The sequence below is a fragment of the Protomyctophum parallelum genome, assembly GCF_964188405.1.
Source record: "Protomyctophum parallelum genome assembly, chromosome: 19".
NCBI classification, from domain to species: domain Eukaryota; kingdom Metazoa; phylum Chordata; class Actinopteri; order Myctophiformes; family Myctophidae; genus Protomyctophum; species Protomyctophum parallelum.
The window spans coordinates 15088458-15100957 of record NC_139717.1 but is presented as its reverse complement, the minus strand read 5'-3'; the positions used below and the strand labels follow the sequence as shown (position 1 = coordinate 15100957).

Sequence of the window (12500 nt, the reverse complement as noted above, 5' to 3'; positions counted from 1 at the left end):
TTACATTTAACATAAATATAGTGTTGGAGGAGACACATTTTCCATACATTAAATATTCCCCTCGCTCCTGGAACAGACATTGTGCAGGCCAGGGTCTCTGATTGGTCAGAAATGTCTGACTCGGAGCGATCATCTGGAAGCTGTAGACGACGTCTTGTTTGGTTTCATCCCCCGATGAGCCGTTACGGAGCAGGAGTTGGCCGGCTGCACTGTGTGGGTCTGGGAGCGTTGATTGACTATTAGCTGAAAATGAAATGGACTACTAATGCTAAGAAAAAGCTTCATTGTTTGTTTCCCAGTTGGAAAAGCTCTTAAATTATTAGTAGGAACATTATAAAGAAAAGGGACTATCACCAGAAGTTCTCTGTTTTTCCTTCTCTTTTTTTTGGTCCCCAACAAAGAGGACGTCCAGGTGTTATTTTGTGCAAAAGTGCATTATTGGCTTTTTGTATTTCCCCTACCATAAGCCCTCAATGAGGTTTGGGTTTTTGTGCTAATTCGCTTATTTCCATCGAAATAAGTAGTAAAGTGTGCCGTTTGGGAGACTATTTACATTATGAAGAGAGAATATATACAAAAAATATATATTTTTGAGTGATGGAATTAAGCAAATTAGCACAACAACCCAATGCCCCATTCAATGCAATGCAATGCAATTCAATTAATTGAGGGCTTATGGTTGGGGAAATAGCCAATAATGCGCTTTTGCACAAAATAACACCTGGACGTCTTTGGTGGGGACGTAACAACTACAAATAAAGGTAAGAAAGCCTTCTAGTCTGAAATTATCCTTTAACATTTGCAAATCACATATGGGTCAAAAAAAAATAGTATTTGACAATTTGACTGACTGACTGAAAATTACAGATCTTGTATTGTTTTTTAACCCCCTGAAAGTTTTATTTGGAAAAACAAAATGTAGTGAATGAAAAAAAGGATATGTATTACTAAGTTGCGGCCCAGTGGTAGTAGATAGTAATACTACATTAGGCGAAATTTGCAGATCTACAAGCTTTTTTTTGGTGAAAAGATTTGGTGCAGACACGACAAAAAATTACAGTACAGACTCAACTCCAGGTCCAGTTTACTAAATCTAGACTAGGGTTGAAGGCGTGGTTAAGCATTTTCTGTCGGTGTCCTGAGCAGGGCCAACGACGCTGAATCGATGCAGTGGACCTTGTTGTCCGTGTGTCCAACGAGGCTGAACTTTTGGGCAGATGAAATGATAAACGTGAAGCAAGCAGCAGTGCAGTCACGGAGCTGCTGACAAAGAACATGCATGGTCAGCACTGCAGCACAACACTTCCCTTGATCAATAAAGTTTGGAACGAAAAACAAAACGGCCTAGTGGTTTCTAAAGCACCCCTGTGTGTAACATTGAAGTATCTCGTATCTCGTCTCATTTAGCGGGACCCCATATTTGTGCATTGCTGTGAAATGCTCCGCTCTGTGAACTTTCCTATCGATCGATTTCTCATTAAAGCCCCTGTTGTTGTCACCGGCACGGACAGCTTCTTAAGCGTCCTTGCCTATATGCAGTTGACCTTTGTTTAGAGATTGCACCTGAGTACGCTCGGTCGTGTGTGTCGCCATCAACGCCATGGCATTGTCTCATTATGTGCATTGATGCGCTTGCTCAAACTGTCTTGTGTGGTTAAGTAAGTGGCCGAGGGAATCAACGGTTCCTGAGGCATGTAGCACACAGTTCAGGAGCCTCTCTATCTCCCGTTTCCTTAGCGTGAGGCAGCCTGATGAACAAGTACACCCCGTGGACATTATGCTAGTATGTCAAGGACTTGCCCCAATTCAACTCTTAAGGCCGAGTGCCATGCAAGCAGGGAGGAACTGGCTACCATTTTATGAGGGACTCTCAACGTCTGGCTTTTTTGTTGTTGTTGTTTAGAGCACCTTTTACAGAGTAGCAGCCAAGTATATGGACTGGTAATGTTTGTTTACAGCACTTTAAACAAACATTAGGTACCGCATTAACAAACTGGTATTACACATTTTTTGAGGGGTACTAGCCCTTCCTACTGTATATCCAGCTTTTAGTGTGTGTTTGTTCACAAACTTTGTCCTACACAAAAAATTACATTCCCATTAAATGAATGGAGAATTTTACGTCTTAGTGTCTGAGCAAATACTAGGCAGTGTCTATTTTTGTCCAACACAAAGATTAAATTCCCATTGACAATTCGTTTCACCGCATTCGTTTTTCTCCTGCTGGCTCTTCTTGTCTTGTCGTGTTCCTCCACATCCCTTCTGGTTTCTTCCTTACATCCCTCTGAGAGGTGTTTTGTTTAGCAGAGGCCTGTGTGTGTGTGTGTGTGTGTGTGTGTGTGTGTGTGTGTGTGTGTGTGTGTGTGTGTGTGTGTGTGTGTTTGTTGTGCCAGTAGTGTCCAGTAGGTTTTGCCAGCTTAAGCTCTCATATCGATCGGGGGATTGTGGCAACAGGGAACACGACGGTTTCGGCGGGGAGATTTGGGAGAATTAGAGAGGGGCAGATTACGCTGTCGGGCGGTCCCAGGAGGAGGTAGGCGGTTTGTTTTGCTGGGCAAGAGGACGAGAGACAATGGCTCAATGGATGCTTGGTGGAACATCATAGCCTCATATCCCCGACTTAACAACATAGGCCTCTAAGCTGAAGACGGGCTGGACTTGGGTGTGGGTTATGTTGAGTTGCACAAAGTGGGCTACTAGTGCAGTTAGGGCTGGGCGATACGACTATTATTTTAGTAAACATATATACTGTAGTGTATAAAAAAAACCTTGCTTTTCGATTATTCAGTTATAAGTGAAGGGATGGAGCTCGTTAAGGTTTTATTGATAACGATCACCTTATCGAGCAGGCTTATTGAGCCGGGTCCTTATCGAGCCCACTATCGAGCATTTGCTATTCTTTTGTGGAAAAAACAGAACCTTATTTTTATTGGCCAGTTGTGAGAGTTTGTATGCCAATAAACAGTTCTAAAGTGTATACACACACACACACACACACACACAAAATATGCATATGCTGTTAGTTAACAATACATCTACTGATGCACATACTTGGACACATCATCAGTGTTGTTCCAAGCATAGCCTTGTGCTTCAGTCGAGTTTCTGCTTGTTGGACTGCATCAGCTGCCCTCCACTTCCTCCCTGTCCTCACAACAATCCCTGCCCCGGACACTTTGGCATCTCTGGATCCAGAGTACTGCAGATGTTCCCGTGCCCTTGCCACAATGAATTCTTCCCTGACTGAGCTGAAGGGGAGCCTTAGCTTATTGGTTTTCCCGTACAGCCCAATGTTGCTTAGGCTGCGTGGCAATCCCAGCCACCTGCGTAGATAGCAGCTCACCCTTTGCTCAAAGCCTTCCACCACAGTCATGGGGACCTCATAGATGAGCAGAGGCCAGAGGATTCTTGGGAGGATTCCATGCTGGTAGATCCAGGCCTTGAATTTTCCAGGGAGCCCAGACTTGTCCACTGTTCTCAACCAGCCCTCAAGGTCAGCACTGGTTGCCTTGATGGACTCTCTGTCATTCAGACTGGAGTTGCTTATTATATTTGAATAATCTTCTCTTTATTTTAACCAACCAAGACATCCCTTTGCACTACATTTTACTATAGGCCTTATACAGTACCTTTCTAACAGACAGAGGGAACTGTTCATTGCGTACCGTCACTTTAAAAGTGAAATGTATACATCATCGAACGGCGGTGTCGTGCACCAAAAATAGCCTAATCTACAAGCTCACAACGTGTCTGGTTGCACTGCGTTGTGAGCTTTTAGCTCTGCCTTTTCGGCAACGATAGACTGAGATGTTGCACACTGAATACGTCACGTATTATGTGAGACTATTCAATCGATTCAAGGAGAGGCCAACATGAGTTAGCCATTTTGTCTCCCACCTGGATTGGAACGCCTCAATACCGTATTATTCCCAGGACATGCTTCAAGTCCTTTTTTTCCCCAATCTTTATCCCGCAACCCAGTTTTTTTTCACCCAGTGCCAATTATCTAATGTAATCCTGGGCGCTACACTTCCTCTGCCAACCTGGGGGGGCAGCGCACATCATGCCTCCTTCTATGCATGAGGAGTCCAAGCTGCTTCTTATCACCTGACAGGGGGGAATTTCCCTGGCCGGACATAGCGTGTGGAAGGAACACGTTAATCAGACCAGTTCCTTTCCCCTCCATCAGGTGCCCCGGCTGGCCAGGGGGAGGTAGTTTTAGAGACCAGGATTCCTGCATGTTTTTGTGAGGGTACCTACCCTAAGGGACACGGGGAGAACACAGAAAGGCCCTTTCGCCAAACCCCACCTTGGGTATGGGCACTGATGACTCGTCCCCAGCGGGAATCAAACCCAGGACCTTCTAGCTGAGGCGACAGCACTACTGACTGTGCCACTGTGCCCCCCCCTTTGGTCTTATTTTCATATTTCTGCAAACATTCTGTGAACATGCCTGTGTAGTGTTTACTCTGAGCCAGTTCAAGTCCAGCACCCATATGAGGGTGCCCAGCACCCCGCTAGAAGACACCGTGAAGTCGATTGGATGAATGGCCGTCTCAATATGACAGACTGACAGAGATTCCTGGCATTCAGATTTACAAAGATGCTTGTACTGCACATTGAGGTTACAGAGTGCAACATTGACTAGAATATGTTGGCTCCATATTGAAGGATGTAAAACGATGCAGCCTGGACCAACGCTGATTGATAGGTTTGTTGTTGTAGATATTGACTGGTTTATCAAGTCTAGTGCTGTTGCTTAGCTTCGGGCCTTGGCTTGACTACCATTTGTCTCTCTCCCTTCCTCCCTCTCTCTATCTCCTTCTTTCTCTCTCCTTCCCTCCCTCCCTCTATCTCCTTCTCTATCTTGCACACTATTGCCTTTCATTAAAGGACCACTTCACCACTTTTCAGTCCTTCTTTATATAATAGGTCCTCACTAATAATCTTGAAAAAATGGCGCAATTCTTTTCTAATCTGTGTCTGTGTCTCATAGGAGGGCTGTGGGCAGTTCAGAAACCGTCTTCCAGTGACATCATCAATGGGGAATATAAGCTAATAAAAACTGCAGGCTTCCTAGTCCTGAAAAGTTGCAATGCGAAAATGGAAGCCATCGTTCTCACGATAATGATCTGAATAATCTAAACATTTTTGTAAAAACATCTTGTTTAAAAAATAATCTGCCTAATGATGATGTCACTGGAAGACGGTTTCTAAACTGCCCACAGCCCTCCTAGGAGACACAGACTGAGTAGAACAAAATCGTGCCATTTTATCATGATTATTAGTGAGGACCTATTATATGAAGATTGGTTGAAAAGTGGTGAAGTGGTCCTTTAATTCTCTCGGAGGGGAAACGATGAGGTAATTAATAAAAGATTTCTTGCGGGAACCTGGGACCGAGCTCTGTCACAACATGGAACTATCAGCCTCTCACTGTCGTGTGTGTGTGTGTGTGTGTGTGTGTGTGTGTGTGTGTGTGTGTGTGTGTGTGTGTGTGTGTGTGTGTGTGTGTGTGTATTGCAGAATGTATTCTGCCACTTTGGAGCCTGATTGCACATCAGGCGACCACAGCCTGGGGAGTGAAAAGACACACACACTGTACACACACAGTAAACTGGGTTCAGAGGAGAATCTGGACAGCAGCAGATGTTTCCTGTTCTTTTATTCTGTAGCAGAATCTATATTCTAGTTGTGATACATTATTCAAAGGACAATAACATAAAACTGCAGGCCTCCATGTAAAACACTTGACATTTCTCCAATTGCGTCTGCGTTTTCCCATCCCACTTATAGATTGTTTGTTTTGGTCCTTCCTATCCTTTTTTCCGTAGAAAAAGCCATTGTTTTGCTATCCTCACAGAAATAATTACGACCACAGTCGGTAGTGTTCTCTCCTCCACGTCATCAGTGCCCATATACCCGAGGCGGGGTTGGCAAAAGGGCCTTTCTGTGTGGAGTGTGCATGTTCTCCCTGTGTCCCCTAGGGTAGGTACCCTCACATGTTCTCCCTGTGTCCCCTAGGGTAGGTACCCTCACATGTTCTCCCCATGTCCCCTAGGGTAGGTACTCTCACAAAAAACATGCAGTAATCCTGGTCTCTAAACTACCTCCCCCTGGCCAGCCGGGGCGCCTGATGGAGGGGAAAGAATAACGTTGGAATAACGTGTTCCTTCCACGCGTTACTTCCAGCCGGGGGAAACTTTGTATCCCACAAAATTGTGGGATAAAATTTAGAATTATAAAATAAATAATGACCAACTACTTGGGGTGTACCTCACAAGGTTCATCGTGATCCTAAGAAAACCATATTGATGATTCAGATAATGGTTATATTAAATACGTTTATACCGGTGAAATAATATTTGCTGATGTTGCAAATTTTGCCATGACAACGATTCCATTCAGTGGCCTACGATTGATATGAGATGATATCTTGTGCCTGGCCAGAGTTTACCATTAAGCGACAAACGCTACGATTGTTGCCCATTATACAGTATATCAAGACTTATACACCCTGCTAGGACACTGTCATCATCCATGCAGCTTGTGCTTCCATTTGGGACAGTATGTCCATTGAGGCATTTGTTTTAGGCGTTACTATAATTAAAACGTATCGATTTAAAACAATTCCTTGATAATGCGCTGATCAATATTACGCACACAATAAAGAGACCAATCGAAGTGAGATTAATCTCTCACAAGAAGAGGGCGTCTTGTTATTGCAGAGATGGGCAAGGATTTGCGGGTTGTGTTTGGGTTTGTGCCGTCAAACATTGCCCGCACACCTCGTATACAAACCACTTTAACTAAGGCTTAAGACGCACACTTGACTCTTTTTCTTCCCTTTTGTGGTCCTTTCTTAGATGTTGTTTCTGAGATTGATGACTCACCTCAGAAAAGCCTGCTTTAGCCCTCCTCTCACCGCCATCCATCCATAGCTGGGTCCTTTCCCAGGACCTTTTCTGTCCTACGTTTTTTTTCTTTTTTCACAATCGACAATCACGTCTGTTCCTGTATGACGCCAGCATTGAATATGTCACGATAGACCTGAGGCCGATTCTAAAAACTCCCTTCTAAATCCTGACACATCTTAGTTTTCTGAAAAAACTGCAAATAATTATTTATTCAAAAATGACAAATGATATTGCTATATACTGTACATAGCAACAATAACCCAAAAATGGCTTCCCGCCTTGAAAGGTAAAACCCCAAAAAGGGGTTCCCGTCCTTAAAAGCATCAGCCTTCTTCTGTTCACGTTTACACGGAGAGTGTGCTTAACATCCGACTCTCTGTTCTTTCCGTGGCTCCGTCGTTCAGTCGGCCCATTTCAACACCTGATCTCCTTCTAATTAGAGAGAACATTTGCAAAGGAGAGTCCCGTTAGTGTTATGACTAACGGATGTGGTCTGTCTCACCAGGGAGAGAAGTTGTTGGTGCTCTATAATTGTCTGTCTCCTCTCGACACACTCTTCTACCCCCCCCCCCCGCCTCCCCCCGGTGTCTGTTTTGACTTTCATCCTCGTTAGTCAGATTTCTGTCACTTTCTGTTAGCGTAAGCACACGTCTTCAAAAGGCCAACCCCTTGTGAATTTAGGGAACAACAATTCTCATCATTGCACGGAGGAACGTACCCCTCTGGTCACTAAACTCCCTCGGCTAATTAAGGATCACGCAGATATCACTAACACTGAAGATTTTTTTGCCTGTTTTGTTTTCTCCTAATGTTTCCCCGTTGTGTACTGCAATCCCTGTCGCTGCCAACCCTGGTAGAGGTAGACAAGCCCATATATCGGTCATTATTTGACCTTCTTCACGTCATCGATGTCTGTGCGCTGATGGGCACTGTTGATGTTCTGTTTGTTTTGACCTGTACAGCACTTTGATTGATTGATCGCTGTGTATCGGCACTCGTGCAGGCAATGTCTTTAACCCATTTTGACCTGAGAAGATATTCTACAAATATCTTCTAAATCCTGACAGTTTTCTGAAAAACTGTCAGTGGTTGGTGGATGTTTCTGTCAGTGGTTCTCAAACATTTTCATGTCAAGGACCCCCAAAAATATATGTAATTGGCCACTGACCCCCATCTGAAAATATGTTGTTTCAGGGACACCCGAGAAGCAAAGATTTTAGTTAAAAATAGCAGACCTACAAGCTACTCGGTGCCGCGCTATGAGCTTTTAGATCTGCTATTTTTCAATAGCTAAAGTATACAACATAATGCTTAAAACACCAACAGGGGTTCCCGCCCAAAATACGTACAGTACGTACTTACGTAAACAGACTTGGTGCATTTATAGATAGATAGATACATTAACTGTTGCACCCTTTACTGGTGGGGGCTGGGGGCAAAGCATGACCCGATGAAGATCAAATGGATTGAAACGTGTGCAGATTTCTCAATAAAGAAAGTCTTTCTTAGTACCTGTGGTGTGCAAATATCAGTACTTTTACATCTACTCCACTATACAGCTCAGAGGTAAATATTGTACTTTTACTCCACTACCATAATTTGAAAAGTTTAGTTACTTTGTAGATTTTTATTCTTACTATACAAAACATTCATTAACCACTTCAACCCTACTAAAACTGTTACAATTACCTCTTTGTCAGCAATTTATTCCAAGATTGGCCATTTTTCTGATAATTGGCAGCCATTTTGGATTAATGCAATTAAATGTATTTCTGCAACCGGGATTCCTTGGGACATTTAGTATGTTGTTCTAGCCACCTCTCAGAAGTGTGATGAAAAATAAATCAGTTACAATTTCTCTCACGTGAAACGCTAGTTTGCCTGGACTATAATATATTCCAGGCTATTTTCAAATGGCCCAAATCTATTTATTATATAGATTTCGGCCATTTGAAAATAGACGATCTACAAGCTCACAATGCGCCGCGATGGGAAATGGGACCTTCTGTATTATGAGTACTTTCTACTGGTTTCTACTTTTGGTATTTTAAGCACATTTTGATATCAATACTTTTGTACTTTTACTCAAGTAAAATTTGAATTTTAACTGAGTATTTATACATGCAGTATTGATACTTTTACTCAAGTAAAGAATGTGAGTACTTTTTTCCCACCACTGCATACACGCACGCACGCACGCACGCGCGCGCGCGCGCACACACACACACACACACACACACACACACACACACACACACACACACACACACACGCACACGCACACGCACACGCACACGCACACGCACACACCCCCACCCCCTCTACTAGTCTGTTGTGATCATTTTGGTGCAATGATAGCAAAGGCAATCAATGTAACGACCCCGAGGGCCATTTCCCCTCTGTCCTCGCTGCCTACAGTCGCTCTTCAGTCTGACCTAATGGGTTTCATACCATGACGGATACAGAAGGCTCAAGGAAGAATGGTGCACTAATAAAGCCTCTCCTCTCCTCTCCTCTCCTCTCCTCTCCTCTCCTCTCCTCTCCTCTCCTCTCCTCAGGTTATCGGTATCGCTGCAGAAAGATGCCACTGGTGAAGCGCAGCATTGAGCCCAGGCACCTGTGCCACACGGTGCTGCCCAGAAACATCAAGAATGAGCTGGAGTGCGTGACCAACATCTCTCTGGCCAACGTCATCCGCCAACTCAGCAGCCTCAGTCAGTGCCACGGATACGTGCAATCATACACGCACGCACGCACACACACACACACACACACACACACACGTATATGGGTGCACATAAATCCCATGTAAATGGGAAACGGTTAGTGTCGAGGACACACTACGCAAACGGCACTGAATGCCAAAACCTAATGGTGTGTTCAGCTCTGCGCGCTTTGCAGGGGGAAATCAATGGCTACTTTTAGTAGGACATTATAACTGCCGCAATAACCGCACCGCACTTCAAAGGCACAGGGACATACTCCAAGTGATGAAACTGCTGAAAAGCATGCATTTGAAATACTTTCAAAAGGTTGAATACACCTTATTATACACAACCCATTTTTCACTCAGACAATTAGCTCGCCAGGCAAATGTCTGGTAGAAAAATTATACCTGCCAAAACACTAGCCAAAACCTAAAATGTTAAATGTATACACCATAATGTGTCATGTATGCAATTAATCTGCATAATAGTTAGACAAGTCGTGGGCACATTTTTTATTAAAATACACTTTGGTAGAGGTTTTAGGTTGTGTAGATACCATGCCATGGTTTTACTCCAAATGTTGATGAGATGTCTTCAATAGTTTTTTGATTTTTTTTTTGTTGATCAAATTGAATTTACGATTTGAATTAGAAAGAAGATCTGGTAAGAATGTTCCATGAATTAAATCACTGTCTTTGTTATTGCACATGTAAGCTGTGATAGTATATTCATAAACAATCCAAAACTCTACCAAAGATGAATTGTGCTACCACTAAATAGCATTAAAACTATCCTAGATAATATAAAACTAAATGTCGTGCTTCTTCAATCGGAAATGATGAGTTACAATCATTGTATGGAGATCGTGTGATGGGTGTTATTAAGGGAAATTGAGTCCCTATTCATTACAATGGAGGGGTGGAACAGAGCGGAGCAACAAGCGATTACACCGTTTTAAAGTGGATTTTCATGACGAGCAACTCAGCGGTCGGTGCACTGGCTGTTCAAAGGTATCTTTAAACTTAGGCAGTCAACCATAAAAGATGTCCGTAAATGGTCCCCAGTTATACTGTTAAATATGTCTAAAAGTGTATGTGCACATCGGAAATATATCACATTTAATTCGGAGGAAGACAAGTTACGGACACTCCAACACTAATGCTGCGTTCAGAGATAAAAGATACAGATACAGCAAAGATACAGTCTACCATTCATTTTCAATGGAAGCCAGCGACAGCTGCAACGCAAATCAGACTTTGTAGCTGCTGCAAAAGATACAAAGATAGATAAGCTACAAATTGAAGTTAAGCTGGGTGCAAATACAAATACAATACAAAGCTACAATTGTAGCTTCATGACGCAGGGAAGCGAACAAATCTAATTGATTTTTTTTTTTTTTGTTCTTCAACCTGTTCTTCAAACGAGCATCATAAACAGCTGTGCATATGAGACTGAGCAGAGCCGGCTGAGAGGCTGGGCTAGCAGTTTGCATGGGACATTTGTGGTCGTTATTTGTGGTAAATCTGGCTTTAAAAAAGTATGAAATGCCTTAGTTACAGAGAAATTGAGTTGACATGTGTTTTTTTTTGGGTAACTGTAATCACAATATTACACTCAAGGGTGTGCTTTACGACACTATTGGCACTTCAGTGACGCTTGTGGAGTATAGACAGAGTTACGACATTGAGGGGGCAGAAAACAGCCCAGTCACGTGGTTCATGTACTTGCGCGAGCCCATAGACTCCAATGCATTCCGTAAACGTCCGGTTTCCCTATTCGCCGATAGAAGTCTATGTAGAAGAGCCACCATTGGACTGGCTCCCTGAAGTGAACGGAGTTGTCGTTAACTCTGTCTTTCCATATGGCTCTGGTGGAACTCTGCTCCCTCCAACGCGCTTGTTGACGTCAACGACCGTGTGAGCAACACAAATGCAAAGCGACAAATCTGCTGTGTATTTTGTATCTGCGGTGTATCTTCGCATCTTTGTATCTTTTGCATCTGCTCATGTGAACGCACCATAAGACATTACTGCATGGTATGTAGATGAGAACATGATATCTAGGCTGATGTTCTGTTACAAAACATACTCGTGCTGAGCACGAGTATAGGCAAAACAATGTGCCTGTGCTATGCCACAACAAGGCTGATATTAAGCCTGTGCTATGAGCCACAACAAGGCTGATATTCTCCTAAGCACTGAACCGTCAATGCAGCTATTTTATGTGGCATAACAATATAACCCTCCAAAGTGTCGGGTGGTTTCTGAAATGTGCACGCCAAATGAGAAATCTACCCACATTTGGAGCTTGTTGGCTGGCGTTAATTTCAGACCCTGCTCTCAGAACTGAACATTGTACTGTGTGAGAAGCTCTTCACACAAATTCACACAAATTATCACATACTTGCAGGCAAAAAATATTTAGAACATTTATAGCCTAGCCCAGTCAGGGTTATTTCTGGTCTAAAGGGGCGGATTCAAATTTGCCTTCTTGACAAGGTTTTCAAAGTGAGTGGTAATGGTAGTAGTTGATCCAGACAGTACCGTGATTTAGCCTGAGAGAGCCCTGTGCTTTTCTTGGCATAGAGGGGCGGATCAAACTAGCGCTGGAAACCGACGCCGACTTCCTATTGGTTCACCAACCTATGTGCCCCCCCCCCGAAGGTCCACCACCACACAGCGGAGAACACTGACGTCACCACATTTTAAGTGGTACGCCCCTCTGCACTCTCATTGGTTAGCGAAGTTCAAGGTTCACTCCCACTCCTATGCCACTTGCTTTTCTTGCTGGGCTCGGCCAGGCTTTTTTTTTTTCTCCTTCTCTCTCCCTCTGAAAACAAACGCTCCCGGTGGGAGGCTATACTGTGATGGACTCA

General features: G+C 43.5%; 1 protein-coding gene across 3 annotated transcripts in view; it reads left to right on the top strand.

The window, feature by feature from the left end:
- wasf1 (WASP family member 1) overlaps positions 1-12500 on the top strand; it is a 94378-nt gene that overhangs the window by 30283 nt on the left and 51595 nt on the right. For all 3 annotated transcript variants that reach the window (XR_014570744.1, XM_083790301.1, XM_083790300.1), the window contains exon 2: positions 9476-9631. Coding sequence is in view for 2 of the 3 variants with exons in the window: in XM_083790301.1 (XP_083646427.1) it covers positions 9499-9631 (133 nt within the window). In the remaining variant the exon portion in view is untranslated. The remainder of the gene's footprint in view (positions 1-9475; positions 9632-12500) is intronic.